This window comes from Prinia subflava, chromosome 4 (assembly GCF_021018805.1).
Source record: "Prinia subflava isolate CZ2003 ecotype Zambia chromosome 4, Cam_Psub_1.2, whole genome shotgun sequence".
NCBI lineage: Eukaryota > Metazoa > Chordata > Aves > Passeriformes > Cisticolidae > Prinia > Prinia subflava.
In genome coordinates, this window is record NC_086250.1 from 26,904,571 (window position 1) to 26,929,532 (window position 24,962).

Below are 24,962 nucleotides of genomic sequence, written 5' to 3' on the forward strand. Positions count from 1 at the left end.
CAGTGACATGTTTCTGCTCTGAGGTTAGTGCTGCATTCATTATGTTCACAATTTCCCCACGTGTTTACACATTTATAGTTTAGGCTATATTAGTGAGTTGTGTATTGTAAGGGATTGTAGGAACCTTTAGCTTTCAGGGATTTATGTCTGTAGAGTTTTTGTATGAACTTTTAAATTTGAAACATGGATATGTGAAAATATGCATTAGAAAAGGAGAAAATAAACCTATATTTGGGGTGTTATATAAATAATGCTCTTTTTTCATACGTAACGTTTGAAAAAGCAAATCTAAATTTTGAATAGTTTCTGAAAAACTAAACATCGTATTTACATTTCTAACTAAATAAACAGGACAACAACTCTAGGATGCTTTTTAAAATAGATATTTTTCTGAGCTCTGTGGAAGGCTGACAAACTTACAAAAGCTGTTTCCGGTGCTCAAGGGAAATAATTATTTCAGTTAACTCTGTACATGTATTATTTCTACAACAGCAAACATGCAATTTCGGATGTTTGGTGAAGGGGTAAAAGATCACACTCTTAAAAATCCTTGCTGGAAATACTTTATGCAGACCAGAGTAGATCCTCCAGTGTCATTACCCTTAAATGAGATTATTGGTGATTTTCCAGATTCTGTAATGTATTATGAACCTTATTATATGTTCTATGACAAATTACACATTCAAGTGTCTCTAGGTGTCATAACAATGAACATTTATGATAGTTTGACTCATGAAAAATTATTTTAATTTTACCATACTATGAAACTTTCTTTGGTTAAATTATTAGTAATAGATAAATATGTTTTTACTAACCATAAATTATAGTAATATTCCCAATATCTTTGACTGGAATGGTAGTCAAAATAAATATATCACCATCTGCTTGAGATTTTGGGTTATTGTGACACAGAATACTTTCAGTTGTTTTTGCTTAGTACATTATTGTGGCAAACGTGTACAACGCTGTTCAGGTTCAAGTATTTCCATTTCCATCTTGCTGCATGTCAGAAAACTGTTCTAATTATCTTTAGTCACTGGTCAGGATTTCTTTCTTGCTTGAATTCTTGATTCCTCTCAGCAGCCGTCAGTTACTTATCATTAATATTTCAGTGTAAAGTGTCCCAATCCAAGGTTATACATCAGTCTGTTTACAAATGTCAGGAAGTATGTTTCATGCAAATACACTCAGACCAGATGTAGGGAAAAAAAATAAAGTGAGGATGGTGAAACACTGGAATAGTTCGCCCAGGGAGGAGGTAGATGTCCCATCCCTGGAAACATTCAAGGTCAGTGGCTCTGAGAAACCTTGTCTGGTTTAAGATACCCCTCCCCACAGCAAGGGGTTGGACTAGATGACCTTTAAAGGTGCCCTCCAACCCAAACCATTTAATAATTCTATGATTCTGTGACATAATTGGGATAAATGCAATATTCATTGCTCACTCTCAGGATAATCAGAAGCTTTGGGCTGATGGAGCATGTAAGACCAACAACTCTCCAAAGTTTTATTTATGAAGTGTCTTCTAAGGAACAACTGGGCAGAATTTATCATACTATGATGGAAGGGCAGCTCCCTGGATTCTAGGTGGAGAATCCAAGCCAGGGGAGACAGCAAAATACCCTGATGGATCTCTAGGGGTCTGTCAGTATTTAAAAGCTGTTCTTCACTATCTATATAAATGAAAAAGATATTTCTGAAGGTGGCAGATACATTGCATTCTTCCTCTCTATGTTTTCCAGATTATTTCTACTTTGAGAGAGTAATGTGTGACCCTGGTGTGTTGTCCCATGTTCCAGGGAAGTAATAAAGCCTCAAGTGACCTGGTTTTTATAGGAAAGGATATTGACAGTAGGAAAAAAGTGCAAATTCTATCTTCTTGTCAGAGTGTCAGTTCAGATTAGGTGCCTTCTGAGCCTCTATCATTCTATTCATAGCTCATACAAATTTGCATATACTGTTTATGTCTCAGCCCCTAAGCATGCAGACACACACACAGAATGACTAAGTTGGAAGAGACCTCCAAGATCATCAAGTCCAACCCAGCCCTAACACCTCAGCTAAACCATGGCACCAAGTGCCACATCTAGTCTTTTTTTAAACACATCCAGGGATGGTGACTCCACCACCACCCTGGACAGACCATTCCAATACTTCGTTATTCTTTCCATAAAAAACTTTTTCCTAATATCCAGTCTGTATTTCCTTTGGTGCACCTTGAGACTGTGTCCTCTCATTCTGGCAGGTGCTGACTGGAGAAAGAGACCAATCCCCACCTGACTACAACCACTTTTCAGGAAGTTGTAGAGAGTGATAAGGTCACCTCTGAGTCTCCTTTCCTCCAGGCTAAACAGCCCCAGCTCCCTCAGTTGTTCCTCACAGGGTTTGTGTTCCCAGCCCCTCTCCAGCCCCGTTGCCTCCTCTGGACGCACTCAAGCATCTCAATGTCCTTCCTGAACTGAGGGGCCAGAACTGGACACAGCACTCAAGGTGTGGCCTCACCAGTGCCCAGTACAGGGGAAGAATGACCTCCCTGCTCCTGCTGGCCACACTCTTCGTGATCCAGGCCAGGATGCCCTTGGCCTTCTTGGCCACCAGGGCACACCGCTGGCTCATGTTCAGCTGCTGTCATCAGTGCCCCCAGGTCCCTTTCTGCCTGGGCACTGTCCAGCCACACCGTCCCCAGTCTGTAACATTGCAGGGGGTTATTGAGGCCAAAATGCAGGAGTCAGCACTTGGACTTATTAAAAATTATCTTATTGGACTCTGCCCATCCATCCAACCATTCCAGGTCTCTCTGCAGAGCCCTCCTACCTTCCAACAGATTGACACACACTCCCAGCTCAGCGTCGTCTGCAAATTTGCTAATGAAATACTCGATACCCTCATCCATGTCATCAATAAAAATATTAAACAGAACTGCCCCCAGCACAGACCCCTGAGGAACACCACTGGTGACTGGCCCCAGCTGGATGCAGCACCATTCACCACCACTCTGGGCCCAGCCATGCAGCCAGTTCCTAACCCAGCAAGGAGTGCTCCTGTCTAGGCCACGGGCTGCCAGTTTTTCCAGGAGTGTGCTGTGGGAGACAATGGCAAAGGCCTTGCTGAAGTCCAAACAGACAACATCTACAGCCTGTCCTGCATCCACCAGGTGGATCAGCTGGTCTTAAAAGGAAATCAGGTTGGTCAAACATGACCTACTCATCCTAAACCCCTGCTGGCTGAGTCTGATACCATGGCCATCGTGTAAGTGCTGTATAATGATTCTCAATATAAACTGTTCCATTACCTTTCTGGGTACTGAGGTCAGGCTGACTGGTCTATAATTACTAGGCTCCTCCTTCCCACCCTTTTTGGGTGGGAATGGGTGTCACATTGGCCAGCTTCCAGTCATCTGGAATGTCACCAGTGAGCCAGGACTGTTGGTAAATGATGAAGAATGGCTTTCCAAGCTCATCTGCCATCTCCCTTCTCACACTGGGATGGATCCCATCTGGTCCCATAGATTTATAAACATCCAAGCAGCTCAGCTTGGAGCTCTGATTGCCTCCTCCTGGATAACATGGGGACCATTCTTCTCCCTGACACCATCTACCAGCCCAGGAGGACAGTTGTCCTGAGGACAAACCGTCTTCCCATTAAAGACTCTTCATCTACAATTGCCAAGTTCCCTCCCTCATACAATAAGGAACAAAGGTTCTTCTTACTCTTCCTTTTACCATTAATATATTTGTAAAAGCATTTTTTATCCTTTACAAAGTTGCCAATTTAAGTTTGAACTGAGCTTTGGCCTCCCTAATTTTTTCCCTATGTGCCCTAGGAGCCCCCTTAATACTTCCTGAGAGACCTGACCCTCCTTCCTAAGATGATACATCCTCTTTTTATTTCTAAGTTCCTTCAAAACCTCCTTGCCCATCCAGGCTGGATATTTGCCTTGTCGACTCCTCTTTCAGCACACAGGGACAGTCTGTTCCTGTGCCCTCAAGATCTTTTGTTTAGAAGCACACCCATCTTTCGTGAACTCCTTTATTTTTAAGGGCTACTTCCCAAGGAACTCTCTGAATATGCCTCCTAAATAGGCCAAAGTCTGCCTTCTGGAAGTCGAGTGTAAAGGTCTTATTGAAGTTCCTTCTGATTTCATCAAATATTGAGAACTCCGTAATTTCATGATCACTGTGCCCCAAGCGGCCTCCAACCAACACATCTCCCACCAGCACATCTCAGGTCTAACATAGTCCGTCCCCTGGTGGGCTCACTCACCAGCTGCAACAAAAAGTTGTCCTCCACACACTCTTAAGAACTTTCTGGACTGCCTTTTTTCTGCTGTGTTAAGTTCCCAGCAGATGTCTGGTTGAAGTCACCTGCAAGAACAAGGGCTGATGATCCTGAACCATTCTCCAGCTGCTTATGGAATAAGTTGTCCACTTCTTCCTGATTGGGGGGATGATAACAGACTCCCAGTAGGATGTCAGCCTTGTTGGCCTTCCCCTTAATTCTTACACATAGGCATTCAACTCTATCATCATTAGTTTCAATACCCATGGTGCCAAAACCCTCCCTAAAATAAAGGGCCACCCCTCCTCCTGGTCTTCCTTTCCTGTCTCTCCTGAAGAGCTTGTAGCCATCCAGTGCAGGGCTCCAGCTAAGTGAGTCATCCCACTATGTTTCCGTGATGGCGACTACATCATAGCAGTGCTGCTGCAGCATGGTTCCCAGCTCTTCTTGTTTGTTACCCATGCTGTGTGCATTGGTATATATGCACCTCAGCTGGACTACTGAGTTCACTCCTAATTCAGGTTTACCACCCTTGATCTGCTTCCAGGCAGCCCAGCTGCATCCCCTTACCCCCTCAAACCTAGTTTAAAGCCCTGTCAATGAGTTACACCAGTTCACGAGCTAAAAACCTTCTGCCCTTAACAGAGAGATCGAGCCTATCCAGTTCCAGCAGGCCAGGTGCCATAAAAGTGTCCCCATAGTCAAAGAACTGGAAATTCTGCTGATGACCCTTGAGCCACCTGTTGATAATGTGGGCTCTCCTATTCCTTTCACCTTTTTTTCATGCCACCAGAGGGACTGAGGAAAAGACTACCTGTGCTCCTGCCCTATCAACCACTTGACCCAGTGCCTTAAAGTCCCTTTTAATTGCCCTGACACTCCTCTTTTCAATCTCGTCATTGCCAGCCAGGACTATCAGCAGTGGATAATAATCATAGGGCTGAATTAGCCCAGGAGGTCTCTCAGTGATTTCCCATACCCAGGACCCAGGGAGGCAGCAGAGCCCTCTGTAGGATGGGTCTGGTTGACATATGGGGCCCTCTGTTCCCCTCAGAAGGGAGTCACTCACTACAACTACCCTTCTTTTCTTTTTAATGTTAGAGGTGATGACACATCCTACAGATGAAGCATAACTGGAAGGCCCTCTGGGCAGATCATTTTCTTCTAAATCATTTGGCTGACTCTCTAGATCCAGGATCTCATACGTATTCTGAAGTGGTACCTGGGTAGGTGATGGGGGTCAGGAGGAATTTTTATTATTGCCTCCCTGAGCAGGGGCCCATTTCCACTCCCCTTAATCGACCAGGTGTCGTCCTATTGCCTGACAGTGGGGGGCATGGGAGTCATCTGACTCCTGCTGGGCCTCCCTCAAAGATGGAAGGGTGGAACTCCATGAATCTATTTCCCTTTCACTTTCCCTAATACTCCTTGTCTTTCAACTTCCTCCATAAGCTTGGCCACCAGCCAACGGAGATCATTCACGTGTTCACACCGCAGGCAGGCTTCTTCTGCAAAGGCCACTGGAACCACTGATAAGCTCAAACACTCCAAACAGAAAAGGATCTCTACAGACACATCCCTTTTGGAGGGTTCCATTTGGTTACACACATTTGTACCAACTACAGTTTTTGGTCATGTAAAAAACATTACTAACGAAAAACCCCAAAACCGACCAACCAACAGAAACACAGCAAACTACAAACTAACCTTACTAGCAGGAAAAGCCTGTAACCCTGCCCGCGTGAACTGCCGCGCAAACTGCCGTGGCACGCCCTCAGGGCCGTAACCCGCCTGTTTGCCCCCTCCTGTTCGCTGTGCTCCCTAGAGGCCGCCTTTAATCAGCCCGCTGCTCACCGCTGCCTGCGTGACTCACAGTATACATCAAGAATACATCATTCCGTTAGGTTCTGAAAAGGAAGGCAAGACTATAGAAGGCAGAAACAAGAGAAGCTAGAAACCCAGCAGAAATGTGGGAAGGCATTCTGACTTAAATGCATGTTTCTAGAAGAGTACAAGGATTAAATTGAAGTCTCCTGTTTTAGTCATTGCTTTGGTAAATAAATTTTTGCCTCTGCCTTTTTACAGCAGACTTAAATGGACAGCTTAAAAATTCATTTTTTTTTAAAGGGCTGGAAGGATTCCTTCTTTTGTCCTGCAGTTGCACTTCAGCTCCTTTGATGCCTCTGTTTAATTTTCTATTAACTTCACGTAAGGAATGCAATGGCTTAAGTTAATAAAGTTACATTGGAGCTGCAGGAAGTCTGCTTGCAAAATGTTCTAATCCTTATTATGTTTACTACCTGAGACTTGTCATTATTAGTTTATATCTGTGAGATTACTGAGAGTTCATAATCCGACTAGTTAGAAACTGGAAAGAGAAAAACAGATAGAGATGCAAATGTTTTCCTCTTTTAGATATGTTTTTTTGAATGCTAACCACCAATTTTGTATTGTTTGCTAGTACATACTAATATATTTTAATTAAAAATGCATCTTGGTGTTCTATTTATTTTATTTGTATGACTTTTTTCTCTGAACACTGTTTCAAGTGATCATTTTCAAGTTCTTAGTTTAACCTGGGATTTAAATCTGTCTCTACTAAAGTCATCAAGAATTTTGAAGTGAAGCTGCTCTTGGTGCTGTCTTAGCCCTATCCTTCACTATCCTTCAAGAGGCCTTGAATCAAGAGGCCAAACTATTAACTCTCACGAAAATCAAATGAGCACAATGAACAGGAAAAAAAAAGGCACATAGTTGATTCATGTAATTATTTGCTAGCAGTAGAAACCATTTATCTGAAAAGGCACTGTTACCTACAGCCATAGCTTACCTTAGATAATATAAGTTCTTGGTGAAGAAATTGTTTGTTATTCTACATCTTTTTAGACATTACATTCTTCGATCATTTTCTGAGTAGGGCTATGATAATACCTGACAGAGTGCTTTCTTGCCCATTGCCTTTTATTATATCATGTTTGATTTATGTCTGGTGCTTGACTTTCAGAGACATCCATGTGTCCAATGTAAGAAAGATGTGGAAACATGTCTTTGCCCATGCAATTGCTTTCTGCCAGGATAAAAAAAAAAAAGTAAATCTCTGGTGAAACTCTCCTGAAACTGGATGTTATCTTCTTATTCATGTTTGAAAATAGTCTACTTGATTGGATTACTGTACCAGCAAAACTTCTAATTCCTTTTTTCCCCTCCCTCAACATTTGCGAGTCAGTAGAATCTGCTGTACATATCGCTGTTATAGGACCTTTTGTCGTTATTTTGCTGAAATGTAGAACAGTAATTCATCTTCATTCACAGCCTGGGATCCTGCCATCCATATGTAAAAGGCATACTTTTAGTTTTCCTGTATGTAATATAAACATTTTGTAAAACCATCCCTGAAGAAAATGTAATTGTAGTGGTTAATGTAATTGTTGCTCTCATGAGATACAATTAAAAGAAGAAAATGAGACATCCCCTGAATTACAACCTAGAAAAATAGGTATGGCAAAAGCAGCAATCCAGTTTTCATTAAATACAAAGTTTGAAGAATCAAGTTCTTCTGTAAACTGAACAAGAACTGTATTATACAAAAATTTAAAGAAATAAGAAATGTTATCTTCTAGCATGCATGTAAGTCTTCTGGTCTGTTACAGTTTGGATTTCAGCAAAATACAGTATTTCATTTGCTGAATTCTAAACCCTGATAGCCAGAGTTATTGAGCTTGGTTCTTTTGCTGTGTCATCTGAGAAATATCTCTCTTACATACTTAAATTTTTTCATTTCAGGAATCTTATTCAAAGAAGAGAGGTTATGCATTGGAAGCAGTACCCTCTGTACCTCTGGATGCAGTTCCTTCAGAAAATGACAGCAGTCTTTGTGATTCGATAGATATAGCAGTCACCAAAAAGCCTTGTTCCCTAGAGATAGCAAGAGTTCCTTCCTCAAGACCAGGTAAATCACCAAATAATCCTTTACATAGTAATTGGTGTAAGTGTTAATCTACAGAATATACAGGTTTATATTTTTAAGCATGCAGTACTCTGTTTATTTATCACAGTATGATTAGTCTTCCATTAGCTACCATAAGAGCTTCACATAAGAATGAAGATTAATAGCAAAATGTTGTAGAAGTAAAAACAAAGCAGATGTTTAAATACTTTCCTAGATAAATACAAGGCTGCAAAAAGCCAAATTACAGAGTTTCTTGTAGAGAAATCTTTTGCAGTAATCCTCTAACCAACCTATTTCTTTTCTTTTCTGAGTACTGCTTAGCAACAACATTATGGAGCTACTTAGTACTTAAAATTTGAAGTACTGTGCGTTTTCATGTTATGTGAAAAAATATCTAAGCCATTTTTGAAAATTAAATAATGATTGAGAATTAAGAGAAATATTAAATGACAGTTTGACAGACTGCTGTTTGTGTTATACATAAGTTTGAACAGCAATGAGTTAAAATACTTAAAAATCTATAGAATTATTCTAATTCAGATATTATCTGTAAGTATGATATTATCTGTAAGAATACTGTTAATGTTCTCTAGAATTATATGATCTCTTCAATTACCCTTGGCTGAACTCTTCATTAGTCACCACCTGGTGCAGGAATATCAGAATATAGTCGTTTTGCTCCAAAGTAATTGGACTGAGAGTCTGCTTTGACAAATGACAGTTCTCAGCAGCAGAGACCTATTTGAAACACACAATTGACTTTCTGACCTGTGCAATCTTAATTAGGAACCATTTGGGTAATATCCAAGGATGACAGATGATTATTGACTAACATCGTGTTACTGATCTGGTCTGTGTGAGAGGAAGCACCGTCCTGATTCACAGCTGAACTAATATTGAAAGAGTGCCAGAGCTGTATCAGGCATAGTATATGAGGGCCAGATAGCAAAATACTGCTTTGGAGTTTGCAAGGTAAGGTGGAGTGGATCTTAATTCCCACCTCTCTATTAAATTTGGGCTAAGGAAGACTTGATGGAACCTGCATTATGAGCAGCAGTCTAAAAGGTGGCACAAAATAGGATAGCATCTTTGTAGCATAGTTGCACAAAATGGACCAGAATCTGACTTGAACATCAGCATGGCTACTTGTATTTCTTACTTTGATGATTTTGGATCTGATAATGTAAAAAGAGATTAGTCTTTCAGGACAATATTGTGGGTTGTTTTTTGGTAGAGGAAGAAAATAACAAATTATCTTTGTTTTTCACACCTCTACTTGAATAATTACCATAAACATATGGATTGCAGTGGAAAGACTGCCATACACATACCCAAGAAATTGGTAGGGGGAGTTAATTACCTGCCTTCTTAGTAATGGGGCTCAACAGCAAAGCTTCCCATTGTAATTAGTATTTTTTTTAAAAAGATGGAGTTTTCATTAGTTAAAATACCAGGCTTTGGAATTGTGCATAGTAAGTCCATTAAGATCACTGTGAAACACAGATCATATGAAGGACATTTTTATGCCTTATTCTGGAAGTGTGTTTTGTCTAAAGTTTAAAATAATCTGCATCAGAGGCCTAGAGTATAACCTAGAAAGGTGTAGAAGATTCATGAGGGCATCTAACAATCTGACAATACAAATGGACTGTAATTCCTTCTGCCTTAATTTTCCATATACCACTGTGATATTTTCCCCTCGGCATTTTACTGGAAAGAACATTTGGCTGTATAGAAAAATGTGGTTTTATTTTAAGCTATAAATGTAGGAGTTATTTAACTAGCCTGGCTTGCAAACCATATCTAGAATCCTGTTGGCTCTTATATTACAAATGGACCAAATGAAAAAATCATGTCACTCTCAGTTATAAGGTATTTAGCACTAGTTGTAATTGTATGTGAAGTCACCCTGCCACTTTAGGTTGTATAGATTTATTCTTTGAATAAGTTACATATGATTATAGATAATTTCTTAAAAAGAAATATCTAATATTGCATGCTTTTTTTCCTGAATTTCCCTCAGTTTTTGTGTCAATAAGACATGCTAACTTTGGGAATACTGTTTCAAATGTCTGTATTATGTGATATTTAGGGCTCTGGGGAGAAAATCCCTATAGACTGCTCTGTAGTTCTCCTAAATTTTATTGTTGAACTCGTAAGGAATCACAGAGGATAAGAACTCAATGCAACAAATGGTAAAGGCTTGTTAGTTTTCAGGGAGAAAAACTGAATAGAAAGCAAATAAAATTAGTCATAAAGTTGGTTACCTCTACTTCTGAAAACCAATGTTGTATGACTTTTATGTCTGTTTGCAAGAAATTAGGTTTATATAGGAAGAGGAACAGTTACATTTATTGGTTTATGCTCACAGTTAAAGCAGTTGCTTCTAATTAGGAAAGATTTAAGAGTAAAAAAGATTGCTTGTGTGTCTCAGTCCAGGTTAAACTGTTCTTTGTTTCTGTGATAGATTAATACGGCAAGTTTGGCAGATTGTATAAGCATCTCTCAGCTTTTCTACTTTTAAACTAATAGCTAAGACATGATAGGAATATTCTGAAATATTGCATTGTTTGAGACCATTTTTTCCCACTAAGTAAAATATAAATTTGGGGTTAAAATTTCATAGATCCATCTCGTTAAATCAATATAAAATAATTGATTCATTAATCAATCTGACTGATTCTTCTGTTGGATATTGTCTTGGTGAATATTGTACTGTCCTGTTCCAGGACAGTATCCCCATTCCTTAAACTAGACATTTCTGCCATTCATTTTAATTTTTACACTGCTCTTCTATTTAAGAAAGAACTTACATGACATATTTAATCTTGAAAAATAGTAATGAAATTTTATTCGTTCGTAAGCCATGCATTAGTATTGTCCTTTTACTTTTAGGGATGTAATGAAATTTTGTGAACAAATCATCTTGGAAAAGATGTAAATGAGGTTCAGAAAATGTTCATGAAGTTCGTGTGGTTTTGGTCACTTATACAGAGTCCAGAATACTGATTTAGTTGTACCAGCAGGCTGCTCTTGGGACTCTGATGTTAAAGACCCTTACAGACTTGTACCCTTAGTAGCTTAGACATTCTGTACCACAGTCTATCCTTGTATCTCACAGTGTCATCCATTTTATTTAGGAGAAATATTGAATGAAATCTGAGCTACATTACACAATAAATGTTCTTTGGGTTTTTTGGGTTTTTTTTTGGTTTTTTGGTTTTTTTGGGTTTTTTTTGGTTTTAGTTGTAGTTAAGTGCCCCTATCCAGTAGAGAGATTATATCTCTTTGAGTCTGCTTTTATAATTTCTAAACAGAAATTGCAGAAACTCCCTATGAGTGAGACCAGGTGGAAATTTACATGTTAAATTTTCAACAATCATGAGTGATGGCCAGTAATAATTAAACTATTTTTAGGTCTCCTTGAGTATCATCAGGAATTAGAGAGGACTTTCAAAATGTTTGTCCCAAACAACTTGTGGATGAGAAAAACCAACCACTTTCCTTGGGAAGTTTGATCTGTCTATGCAGATTAACAAAGATTTTAATAAAGCATTTCAATGACAAGAAGAGACATTTCCCTATGTAAACAGCATGAGAATCACCATTGAATAAGAGAATTCTAGTTCAAGAACCTATTATGTTCCCTTATGTTACTTCGCTGTGGCTGCAGGTCAGGGACACCTTAGTGACCCATCTTCAACTACAAAAACAGCTGAGCTGTGGCAAAGCAGAACTCAGATTGGGCTGAAAAATCCAGCTGAGAAATAAGGTAAATACTATGAGGCTTCACTTGTGCTGAGCTCTCAATTCCCAAGTCAGTAATTTTAAAGATAGCTCTTGTACAACTACTCTACTCAGTTATATCAAAGATATGGATTCTATCAGGGATAAAAATTGTCCTTAGATATGTGGTGTGTTGCCAGTAGCCTATAGCAGGCAAGCAGAAGGCAAGGAGCTGAAACTCCTTGAAGGAAACTAAAGAAGGAGATAGCAGCTGTTCTGCTCCTTTGCCCAGCTAAGTGTACTTCGAAGCAATCTTACTGTTGTTGGTCAGGGTGTTTTTCTTATATAAAAAAATTACTTGATTTGTACTTAAACGCCAGTGACTCATAAGGAGGACTGGGCAGTTAATAAATCTGTAATTAATCATACCTTCTTCTTAAATCCTCATAATCACAACAGGGAAATAATAAACAGAATAGTTGACATTGAATTAATACAAAATATCAAACTGTCCCCAAGCCAGCCAATTCTTTGCACTATTATGTTTTGTTGTTGTTGTTGGTTTTTTTTTTTTTGGTTGATTTTTTGGGGTTTGTTTGTTTGTTTGTTTGTTTGTTTTTGGTTTTGGTTTCTGTTTGTTTGTTTTTGGGTTTTTTGGGGGGGTTTGTTTGTTTTTGCTTTTGTTTTTGGGGGTTTTTTTTGTTTTTTTTTTTTTGCTTTCGCAGCCTGGCATCCCTCTCCTGTTATCACAATGAAAATGAACCTGAAAACTTGTAGTCAGTGTGTCAGATCACCTCAGCTGTATAACACTGTGTCAGCAGTCTCACACAGATATCTAGGAGACTATTCTCCAGAAACCTGAATTGGAAAAAGAGGCTAGCTGTGATAACATTTTTATCAACATTAAAATATGTCTTTTACTGAGTTTCTAAAATCATCAAATACTTGGCTTGGTAAGTCCAGTTCTATTGTCTATTTTCTGTTTGACTTCAGTAATCCTGAATATTTAGGCACTTCAGTTTTCCAGATTGAGACTAAGATCCTAAATACATATTTTCTAACTTGATGAATTTATACCTTCACTTTTGTGCAGGTATTTTCTAGTTACAAGCAAAGCAGTGAAAAGTGGCCACAAGAAGGAACCAGCACACTGCCAGATATAAAGAATTGTCTGGATGAATGGAAATTCAAGAGTGTAGCTTTAGTCATCAATGTTTCATCACTTTGAAACTCTAATTGATCTAAAGGGTCACATGCAAACCTTTCTGAAAGCCACTCACACAATTGCTTCAAGCAGAAGGACTGATAATAGAGCTGCATTTCATTTAAGTATGCTTCTTAAGCCAGAGATAGCAGGATACAATGCTCTTGTACACATGACCGACAGTCTAACTCCTCGGGATTACTTTCAAGAAAAGGTGTTTAATGATCAAGAAAAATCATCTTAGTTATGTAGAGGGAAGAACATAATGAAGGAGGCAGTGTTAACAGTTCTAGAATGGTCTAGAACCAGCTGAAAATACTCTATGAAATTTAGCCTAATTTAACACAAATGTTTCTGAAACAACTGACTGTCCATGAAGGCTTTTGATATTCTGGTGTATATACAAAATCATTACCACTTATCTGCCATCAGGCTGAATTTTCTAATTTTCACAGGATGAATGGAATGGAGAACCTCAGAATGCTTGTCAGGGCCATTAAAACTTACTAGTGCTTCAGGATCTGACATGACATCGCAGCACCAAGCCTGCCAGAGTTTGAGAAGTGTTTGGACAACACTCAGGCACATGATGTGATTTTTGGGGCTGTCCTGTGCAGGGCCAGGAGTTGGACTTTGATGATCTTGTGGATCCCTTCCAAGGAATTATTATCCAAATATTCTGTGATTCTGTGATGATATATGAGTGCTAATCAAATGTCCCTTATTGTTCTGTCTATTACTCAAGGGGACATTATCTCCAAAGAGTATAATTGGTCTGTATGTTGAGTGAGAAGTGAAGAGCCACTCAGATCTTGTCATTACAGAACACAGGGCACAGGTATTGTAACATGAGCCCTGCATCCATTTGCTGGAGTTGGTTCACTGACAAGAGAGGGTTGTGTTTCCATAGCAACCTAATAGCAGAACAATTCTTAGGCAGCAACCATTTTCTTCTCTAAGTAATTTTTTGCTTTAGAGAAATGTTCCCATTGTTAACTGAAGTTTCCCAGTTCTCAGATGTTTTGCACAATATAGTCCCCCTTCACATTTAGCACAGAAAGTGTATCATAGGCCATGGAAAGAATAAGCAGGAGAGTCTCACAGTGACCTGACATGATGACAATACTTCCTTAAGGAGAGAAAAGTTAGGTTCTAGCCTTTGTGTAGTTTCTTTCAAGAGAGATTTTCAAAATATCTGAGTTTTATGCCTATTACTCTTCACAGATGCCTGAATTAGAATCACTGATTTCTGTGCTAGTGTGCTGGTTTTGCATTAATTGGCATTTGGTGAAGAGGGAAGAAGCCAGCCGCAGAAGTGATTTTCTAAGAGAAGCTGCTAGCAGCTTCCTCCGTGCTGGGCAAAGCCAATTGCTGGCTGGTTCTGAACATTAGCACGCTGTTAAACCACTGAAAAAGCTAGATCCGCCTCATTTTAAAATGAACAAGCCCGGGAAAAGCTCTCTTGCTTTCTGGCTTTTGAAGGGAGAAGTTCTCTCCTATTCTGGTGTGATGGGCAGGTGAAGGAAGCCGCGGGGCCCTGGCCGAGGCAGGGCCGTGCCATGGCTGCAAACATCTTGCCAGCAGGGCCGAGTCAGGGTCTTCTGGGCTCTGGAGCAGCCCCAAGTTGGGCTGGGCCATGGTGCAGGCTGCTGAGATACTGCCTGGCCGTTTCCTGCTGCCACTGGGTTCCCATGTAGCCCTCCTCAGCGTGACCAGAATCATGCTGCTGAAAGAACTGGCTGGGTGCCACAGGAAATTATGCAGCCAAAATCAACACAGCAAACCTCCACAGTCACTGCCTAGCAGGAATCACGTGGCCAACAGCGAGAGGCCAGTTCCTGATGCAAGGCCTGGCTAAGATTAACTCTTTTACTGCGCAGATGAGACTTGCAGACCTTCAATCCTCTCTCGAGTGAGAGAAATAGACAGGGTGAAGACACGTAGAGGACAATAGGAAGACATCAAGGTCAGCAAAGAAGAAATCAAATCTCAAATGGGAGGAGAATGAGGAGATGCCGTAGTCTTAGGCTGAAATTCTTTTGTGAGGCTATGGTGATGGACTGTGATACACTAGAATACTCCTGTAATTCATGAAAAAAAATCATGGCAGAATGGAGCATTCAAACTGTAGACATGAGCAAAAGCACCCATGCTCGGGCAAGTAGATGTTGAAGTAGCTGCGATTCAAATGAGAAGCTTGAGCAGAGAGAGATAAAAGTGGTGGAGACTCTTTGCTCCCAGGGAAGAAGAAAACCTCTGTTCCCCAAGATGAAGATGATCTCAGAGATGGATGAAAAAACTTTTGCTTTTTGAACAGCTCATCCTTAAAAGTACACCCTATTAGCTAAAGATTCAGCCCTTGAAAACAGTTGTGGGAAAAGCTGTAAGTCAAGGGGAGGGACTTTTTACATCATGATCAGATTTCCATTTTCCTGGGCACTGTGACACTGAAGCCACGAGAGAACTGTTTCTTGTGGAGAAATCTCCATGGCATGGCAAGAGATACTCCTCTCCCTAAGAGAACTGATGAAAGACTATTCTAGAGGTGGTCAACTGACCAAAAGTCCCAGGTTTTATCTCTACGTTGTCAGTGGGAAAGAAAAGACGATTGTTGTGGTAGGAGAAGTGTTCTGAAGATTTTATCCTGGTTCTTTTTTGTTTTTCCCCGGTAGCTTCAGTCGGTGTCTCGGCTGCCTTTGTTGGTCCTGGTTAGGGGTGCACTTACGTACCCCCCTGTCCAAGCAACTCCGGCAAGACTCCCGGGCACAGGCAACACTTAGCAAGCTTAGTTATAGTGATATTCAGCTCTTAGCAGTGATCAGCTCTTTAGCAGTGATTCTCAGCTCATAAGCTTGCTAAGGTGCCTTGGCAGACGCAGGGAGAGAGAGGAGAAGCGCCGTATGGAGTTCCACAGATGAATCTTTATTAGCTTCTTCCGTGAAGGGTTCCAGGGACAGCGGCTTCTACTGAGCTGGGGGAAAGTGGGGTTTTTATAGGGTACAGAGGTTTTGAAAAGGTGTCCAATGGTATGGTTCGGGGTACAAAGTGACCTATTGTCTTACAGGGAGATAAGCGAGGGTCCAAGCGCGGGAGAAGGGTTATTTTGGCCTAGTCACCATGACTAGGCATTTCTGCCCTTAAGCAACTGACCGCCACGGAAGCCTACCAGGCTTCCCGGCTGCAACAATTCCACTTTCTGTATTTAATAAAAAAGCGTTCCCTATAGTTCTTTTAAAGCAATAGATAAGGCATGAGAACATAACTAATACAATGACAACTACAATGAAAATCCACAGAATTCCCTTAACAAGAGATGCAACCCATCCTGTTAATCCCCATTGACCAAAAAGGTCATTGACCCAGTCTGGGTTCTTTTCTATTTTTAAGTCCTTCACAAGTTCTCTCAGTTTTTGGATGTTTGCGTGGATGGATTCTGAGCGTGATGAGAGATTGAAGCAACACATCCCTTCGAAGTCTTGGCATCCGTGTCCGTGGGCAAGCAGCAAGAAGTCAATCGCGGCGCGGTTCTGGAGAGATGCATGTCTTGTGGTTTCCTCATCCTTTAAAAGATCACTCAGGGCAGCAGATGTAGCGTTGGCTTGCTTACTAAGCCAGCAGCCTAAGTGATTTATTTCACCAAGGGCCTTAGCTGCAGCTACCCACGGTAAGAATAGGGAGACAGCAATTCTTTTTGGTTTATTCCAATTGTATAATTTGGGATCACAGGTTTCGTCAAATTCTGTATAGGATCTTTTGTGGCGATTTGCTTCACTTTCTTTTTTCCAATTATGTAACAAGGTAATATTTGGTGTGAGGGTAGAAAGTCTCCCAAGGCTACAGGGACCTCCCTGCAGGCGTGAGGGGATCCCAGCCCATACTCGGTCACCACAGATGAGAAACATCCCTTTGGGTAGTACTTTGGGATGGAGAGAGGATACAGATATCACGCGAGTGGTGTAATTGCACCAATCCGGATAGTTATAGGCTTTGTTAATGGGTGATATGTCTTTTCTGTATGTGTTTTTTAACTGATTAGTTTCTGGCCCATTATTCCTTGGGCGTCTATAGTAAAATTTAACACAGTATGCTGCTTTGGTGGACCCCAGCAAGTCCAATTCTTGGGGTTCCTCTAGGGCATTAGGTAACATTTTTGTCCAATCATCCCAAGTATCTACTGCATTGGGTCTCTTACCTGTGGTGCGGAGGAGCTCAGAGTTATAGACGGGCCAGTCATCTGCTACAAAAGGAATCCCTACTAGACATGTGGAAAGTGGGTTATCAACGCTGCCCATGGATAAGCACATGTTATCCTGTTTCAATGTTTTTGCTAAGGTTACCCAAACATTATGACTAGGCTGTGGGCTAATCCAGCCGCAGGCATACGGTACGGTGAAGAGCATCCAAACAGAAGTGAGGAGAACACCAGTTTTCATCTCTGGACAGGGATAAGGCTTCTGATAGGGAATATAAACAAAAAGTTGTTATCTTTCATGATGGGAGGAAAGGGTTTGGGTTTTTTCCTTCATTCCATTTCTCTGTTCCTTCCCCCCTCCCCCCCCCTTCTTTTTTTTTTTTTTTTTTTTTTTTTTTTTTTTTTTTTTTATATATATGCAAGGGATGGGTAAGTGGGTGTGAAGTTAGGGGTTTTTGGTAAGAGTTGGGAAAGGGAATAATAGGGGTTTTTGGGGTAAAAATTTTCTTAAAAAAAAAAAAAGATAATGACATGTAATTCAGAGGACAAGTTTGTGTTCAAGCTATGTCTGGCTTATAGCTTGACTGATGCAGCAGAATGTTGTTCATCTTTTCTGTTTCTTCTGCTGTCGTGGGATGGGTCGGTTTTTTCTTTGGTACGTGGATATTCGGCGACGCCTTCGTCTCCAGGCAGAACTTGTCTGGTTTTGAGGCGGTCTTGTATTCAACTCAGAAGAACTCTTGTCAGTGTCTGACTGAGTAGTGTTTGTAGTGCCTAGGTATGGTTTTATGTGTTTTCCTGGGTACCATCTTGGACCAGATGGTAGTGAAACACACGCATATCCTCTCCCCCAAGTAATTAACTGGAAAGGCCCGGAAATTTGATGAGTCTCTGGGTCCTTCACTAGCACAGGTGGTTTCTCAGCAAGCTTTGCTTGGGTGGTATTTGCGAAGTGGCGAAGTACTGGAGGGTCGGGCTCTGATGTTGTACCATTTAGGAAGTTGATGACATAGAGAGCCTTGCAGAGTCTTTCAACTGGAGATATGATTTTTGTTTCACTTCGCTGCTGATTGAGGACTCTTTTGAGGGTTTGATGTGTTCTCTCTATGATGGATTGTCCTGTGGGATTTGCAGGTATGCCTGTCTTGTGTTCTATTCCCCAGTCACTGAAGAATTCTTTTAACTTACGAGAGGCATAGGCAGGTCCATTATCTGTTTTGATCTGTTTTGGTACTCCCAGGGTAGCAAAGGCAAGGAGGAAGTGCTTTATGGCATGCTGTGTAGTTTCTCCAGGATGAGATGATGCAAACACTGCTCCAGAAAACGTGTCAACCGATACGTGCACATACTTTGACCTTCCAAAAGGTGGGAAGTGAGTGATATCTGTCTGCCACAGCTGGCAGCTGTTAAGTCCTCGGGGATTGACTCCTGTCCCCACAGATGGTATCTGGTAGCTTTGGCAGTTCGGGCACGTGGCAACAATAGCTTTTGCTTGATCTTTTGAGAGCTTGAACATTCTAATAAGGGCAGCTGCATTTTGGTGATAAAATGCATGTGACAACTTTGCCTGGGCAAAGATGTCAGGGATGTTAGCAGTCTCTAGTGCCATGGCCAAAGCATCTGCTCTCCTGTTCCCTTCTGCAATGATACCTGGGAGGTCAGTGTGTGACCTTACATGCATTACATAGTAAGATTGTTTTCTGTGGGAGATTAAACGTATTAATGCAGAAATCAATTGGTGTAACTTTGGATTGGAAACGTCTTTGAGAAGGGCTTGTTCTGCCCTCATAGCTATACCTGCGACATATGAAGAGTCTGTAATGAGATTAAAAGGTTCGTCTTTGAATTTCTCAAAGGCTCTGACAACAGCTGCTAACTCTGCAATCTGTGGAGATCCCTCCACAATTTGGACATCAGATTCCCATTTTTGGGTCTTCGGGTCTTTCCATGTCATTACAGACTTGTGGGATGACCCCGAGCCATCTGTAAAGACTGTTAGAGCTTTGAGAGGTGTTCTACTCTGTACTAATTTTGGGGTCAGATTAAAGGTTATATTAAAAAGTTTATGTTTTGGGATATGGATGGAAATTTGGCCTGTATAGCTATCTAGGGCGTACTGGAGATTTTCATTGGTCTGAAGCAAATGCTCCAGGTCTCCGCCGGTTAATGGCATGTATATGCATGTGAACTCACACCCTGCAAGGGAACGGAGGCGAGTTCTGGCCTTTTTTATTAGATGTGCCATGATTTCTTGGAAGGTGGTAATTGTCTTTGTAGGTTGGTTGTTTGTAAAGATCCACTCAATTATCAATAAAGGGTCTCGAAGCTGAGTATCCCATTGGAAAATCAGTCCATGGAACCGGGGTGCTTTTCCCAGGATGACAAACTGGAAAGGCAGGCTAGGCTCGAAACAATGGGCTTGGTGTGAAGATAGGGCTTCTTGGACTTTGGTGATGGCATCTCGGGCTTCTGTTGTAAGAGTGCGTGGAGAGTCCAGGTCTCCATTGCCACGGAGAAGGTTGAACAGGGGAGCGAGGTCCTCTGTTGTAATTCCTAGCAGAGGACGTACCCAATTGATGGATCCACACAGACTATGTAAGTCTCTCAGAGTTTTTGGGTCATCTCGGATGACGAGCTGCTGGGGTACGATGGTCCGTTCCCGGATCTGGAATCCAAGGTAAGTCCATGGGTTGGTGTACTGTATTTTGTCTTCACGGATCTCGAATCCTGCTTTTTCTATGGTTTCAATAGTCTTTGTAACCGCTTTGTCTAGGTAGGCTTTGTCTGATGCACAGATCAGGATGTCATCCATATAGTGGTAGATGATTGCATCTGGAAATAGGCTCCGAACGGGAGACAAAACACGAGCAACATACCATTGGCATATGGTAGGTGAGACCTTGAGACCTTGGGGAAGAAAAAGCCAATGATATCTTTTGAGTGGAGCCTCTCTGTTAAGAGAGGGGACAGAAAAAGCAAACCTTGGAGCGTCCTGGGGGTGCAGCGGGATGCTGAAGAAACAGTCTTTAATATCTATGATGGCAAGTGTCCAGTCTCGAGGCAACATCGATGGTGAAGGCAGTCCAGGCTGAAGGGGGCCCATATCCTCAATTACCTCATTGATTTTACACAGATCCTGGAGGAGCCTCCACCTGTCCGTTCCAGGCTTTTGCAGTACAAAGACTGGGGTGTTCCAAGGGCTGGTGGTCTCGACGATGTGACCTTTGGCAAGCTGTTCTTCTACAAGTGCTTGTAGTGCGCACAGTTTTACTTTAGGGAGGGGCCACTGTTCAATCCAGATCGGGGTTTGGCATTTCCAGGTAAGCTGAGGGGTATCTGGTAGTGTGCGCTCCTCAGTGGCCCCAATTAGAAATCCCGACTGGGAATTTGTAAGGAAGCTCCCCATTGGGATAGAACATCCCTTCCCCAAAGGGTGATGGGGGCCCTTACCACAAATGGGCGGATAGTTGCCAACTTGCCTTCAGGCCCTTCGATGAGCACGTTGTGCTTGCTTCGCATGGACATTGTGGCTCCACCGATCCCTGAAATCATACCTGGTACTGGTTCTAGTTCCCAGTTTGCAGGCCATTCTGAGCGTGCGATGAGGCTCAGGTCTGTGCCTGAGTCCAGGAGTCCCAGTCGGTGGATCTTCTCACCTTTGCAGGATAGGCCACACTCAATGGTAGGCCTATTGGATCCCAAAACTTGTGCCCACATTGCTATAGGGTTGAGAGGAAGCTGTTCCTTGTGATTTTTTGGGAGTAGAAAGGCTTGTGCAATTGGAGTTCCCTTTAAAAGAAAAAATGGTAAGTCTGTGCAGCACAGCTGGACCAAGATTTCTTGACCTGGGTGCACTGTTTGTACTGCTGGAAAAACAAAAATTTCATCCGGCCCATTAACGGTATCACCTATAATTAAAATGTCAAAAGGACCTCCTTTTGGCCCATACTTGCCAGTAGGGACACGATAAACATCCCTCTTTTTTAAGTCAATGGATAAAGCAGTTACCAGCTGGCGCCGGGTTCCCGTCTGTATTGCTCTGTATGTTGGATCCCCTTCTTGTGACGTGGCATCTCCTGGAATGATGCATGGTTGGGTCTGGATGGCTTTTGATTTGTTGTCTTGGCGTGGAGCCTGACCACGCTCCGCTGGCAGTTTCCCGAACGCTGCTGGAAGCGCTGCTGATTTTGGGGTCTGTGGTAAGTGTTACGGGGAATTTGCATAGGTGACCTATGTGGACAGTCCTTTATAAAATGTCCAAAGTCTCCACAGTGAAAGCAGCGGGTCTGGTCTTGGGAAGTCACTACTGCAAATGCACCAGAAACTCCTTCTGCAATACCCTTAGCAACTGCTTGGGCTACTGTGTTTTCAGTGGAGAGGTGACGTGTACAGCTTTCCACCATTTGTTCTATGGTAGGTTCTGTATCCAAGGGTAAGGCTCTCAGAATAGTTTTACATTGTTCATTAGCATTGCTCATGGCAAGTTTGCATAACAGTTCTTTTCTTGCCTCTATGCTCTCTATCTGTTTATCCAGAGCATCTTTAATTCTGTCCACAAATTTTATAAAGCTTTCATCTACTCCTTGTTTAATATTAGAGAAGTGTAGGGTAGGGATAGAGTCATCTGGGGTAAGAAGTAAGGAAGTCTTAGCTGCAATAGCCAAATCTCGTATTGCTGCCTCAGACAAAGTTTTAGCTTGATCTGAGGGTTTCTGCAAATTGCCTTCTCCAGCCAGCTGTTCAACTGAAAAACTTTGCCCAGTAGGATCTTTAGCATATGTGTCTGATAATGTTTTTAATTGTTTTTTCCAATGCCTTTCCCATAGCATATATTCTGCCGGGGATAGGAGGCAGTGAGCAATATTCTTAACATCATGGGGTATTAAAACATGTGCCGAGAAGATAGCTTCTAGGAAATTTTTAAAAATATGTGAACTTCTGCCATGTTCTTTGGCTACTTTTCGAAGTTCTATGAGCTCTTTGTTTGTATTAGGTTCCCACATAATTTTAGTGGAGGTACCACCTCTTTTTCCCTTTATATAAGTCACAGGGAAGGCAGAAATTTTCTGAGCCAACTCCCAGTCACCTGCGTGAGTGGCTTCCATTTTAATTAAAGCCCATGGATCAATGTCATCTTCATCAGAACTGAGCTCAGTATCACTACTATCCTCAGATGAGGAGTGCTTTTTCTGGCGTTTTGGAGTGGCATTTTGCAGGGGTGTGGGGTGCTGTAGACAGGGCTGCAAGACCTGGCTACGGGAGGCGCAGCTGGGACAGGGTTGCGAGGCCTGTAAAAGCGTTATGCTACCATGGGGTGTCTCAGAAGTACCATGAGGGTTTAGTGGCTGCAGGGTTTGGGGATAAGGTAGCGAAGGGTGGGTGGGATTGCATGGGGCCACGTTCGCTACAGAGGGAGTGGGGGGGGTGAGGTGTGGGGGTGCAGAGCCTATAGGAGCAGGCACAGTTGCATTCGAAGATACTGCGGGGAAAGGGTGATGGCCACACATGAGATAAGCAGGTCCTGCAGGCTTTGCAGGCACACAGGAAGGGTTTGGGATCAGCGCGAGGGAGGGGGAAGGTGGGGGCGGCGCGGAGAGGGGGGGTGGGGACAGCACGGAGTTCGTGTTCTCCGTCCCCAGGGGGGCGGCTGAAGGTGGAGGAGGGGGGGCCAAGGGGTGGGGGCCTTGGGGAGAGGGCGTGGGGGTGCCGGGGGCCGCGGTGGTACCGGGGGCGCAGGGCGGGAGCGGGGCAGGAGCGGCGCATCCGCGCCCTACCCCCCTGTGGCCGGCATCTGGAGAGAGGGGGAGGAGATTAGCATCTGAAAGGACACAGTCTGGCGGGAGAGATAAGGATGGACAGCTCTCTCCGGGGGGACTGGGAGACTTCTTAACATTTCCTTGTTCTACTACTTTGGTAATATTATGAAAAATGGGCAGAAATCGTGTAACAGAGAAATCTCCATTAAGTTGGGAAGTGTATATTTTTATCCCCACCGAGTCCCAAAAAGAATCTAAAGTTATAGATTGTGTATTAGTATCAGGAAACTGGGAAATGATCCATTTGATAAACTTTTTCAAGTTAGTTTTTAAGATTTTACTTTTAGAGAAAGAAGGGTTGTTAAGAGATAGAATTTCTAAGATTTCTAAATATAAGTCTCTCTCGTTCTGGGATCGTTTAAATTTACTATTTTTTGATCCCATAGTAATGTGGTCCCGTTCCCCTCCCAGCAGAAAAAAGAGAAAAAAAAAAAAAAAAAAGAAAAAGAAAAAGACCCAAGTAAAGAATTTTTTGCGCGCAAAAAAGCTGTAATCAACTTACTCCTCAGCCGAATGTGGGTCAAAAAGCTGCTGGTAGGGTGGTCTGCCAACGTCTGACTCCTCAGAGCTGGACTGGGAGGGTCGTCAGACGCCTTCTGCAGAGAAATTCTTCTATAACGGAGAAGTTGCCTTCAGAAGGACTCTGAGCGAACCAAGGCAGTAACTCTTCGCGGTGAAGGCTGCTCTCCAGGGGTTTTTCACCCACGTTGGTTCGCCAGGTTTTGTTTTTCCCCGGTAGCTTCAGTCGGTGTCTCGGCTGCCTTTGTTGGTCTTGGTTAGGGGTGCACTTACGTACCCCCCTGTCCAAGCAACTCCGGCAAGACTCCCGGGCACAGGCAACACTTAGCAAGCTTAGTTATAGTGATATTCAGCTCTTAGCAGTGATCAGCTCTTTAGCAGTGATTCTCAGCTCATAAGCTTGCTAAGGTGCCTTGGCAGACGCAGGGAGAGAGAGGAGAAGCGCCGTATGGAGTTCCACAGATGAATCTTTATTAGCTTCTTCCGTGAAGGGTTCCAGGGACAGCGGCTTCTACTGAGCTGGGGGAAAGTGGGGTTTTTATAGGGTACAGAGGTTTTGAAAAGGTGTCCAATGGTATGGTTCGGGGTACAAAGTGACCTATTGTCTTACAGGGAGATAAGCGAGGGTCCAAGCGCGGGAGAAGGGTTATTTTGGCCTAGTCACCATGACTAGGCATTTCTGCCCTTAAGCAACTGACCGCCACGGAAGCCTACCAGGCTTCCCGGCTGCAACAGTTCTTATTATTTTTCTTTTAATTCTGTTAATAAAGTTTTCTTTATACGCTTTAAAGTTTGAGCCTGCTTTGCTCTCATCCTAAATCTTATCTTGCACCAGAAAAATGAGTAAATAATTTTAGTAGGGGCACTGGCGTTTGACCAGCGCAAGACCCACTGCACCTTGTGATTAAGAAGCTTCTCATTTCCAGCTTCAGTGTATTCATGGCCAACTCCAGTCAAGAGAGAAATATCCTAACTTTCTGTCTTTGGATAAGTTGGACCTCTCCAGCAATCTTCAGAAAGCAAATCTGGGTTATAATGTTTATACCAACTGAAGTGTTGAACTGGAAAAACAGATACCTTTTTTCCAATTAAGTGTTATATTTAGTCCAAATAAAACTAGTTTGATTTTGCTATTTATGTGTTTCTTAATAAAATTTACTTCAAAGTAAAAATTGAAAATTATCAAAATTTTTCAGCTGAATTTTTAGTCAGTAACTTATTAGTAATGAAATTTAGTGTCAAGACCTATACATTTTTCGGTCTCCTCTTCCTTCCTTT

At 42.2% G+C, this 24,962-nt stretch overlaps 1 protein-coding gene across 6 annotated transcripts in view; it reads left to right on the forward strand.

The window, feature by feature from the left end:
* ANKS1B (ankyrin repeat and sterile alpha motif domain containing 1B) overlaps positions 1-24,962 on the forward strand; it is a 422,022-nt gene that overhangs the window by 112,070 nt on the left and 284,990 nt on the right. For all 6 annotated transcript variants that reach the window (XM_063396248.1, XM_063396245.1, XM_063396246.1 and 3 more), the window contains exon 10: positions 8,062-8,227. In XM_063396248.1, coding sequence (XP_063252318.1) covers positions 8,062-8,227 — 166 coding nt within the window. The remainder of the gene's footprint in view (positions 1-8,061; positions 8,228-24,962) is intronic.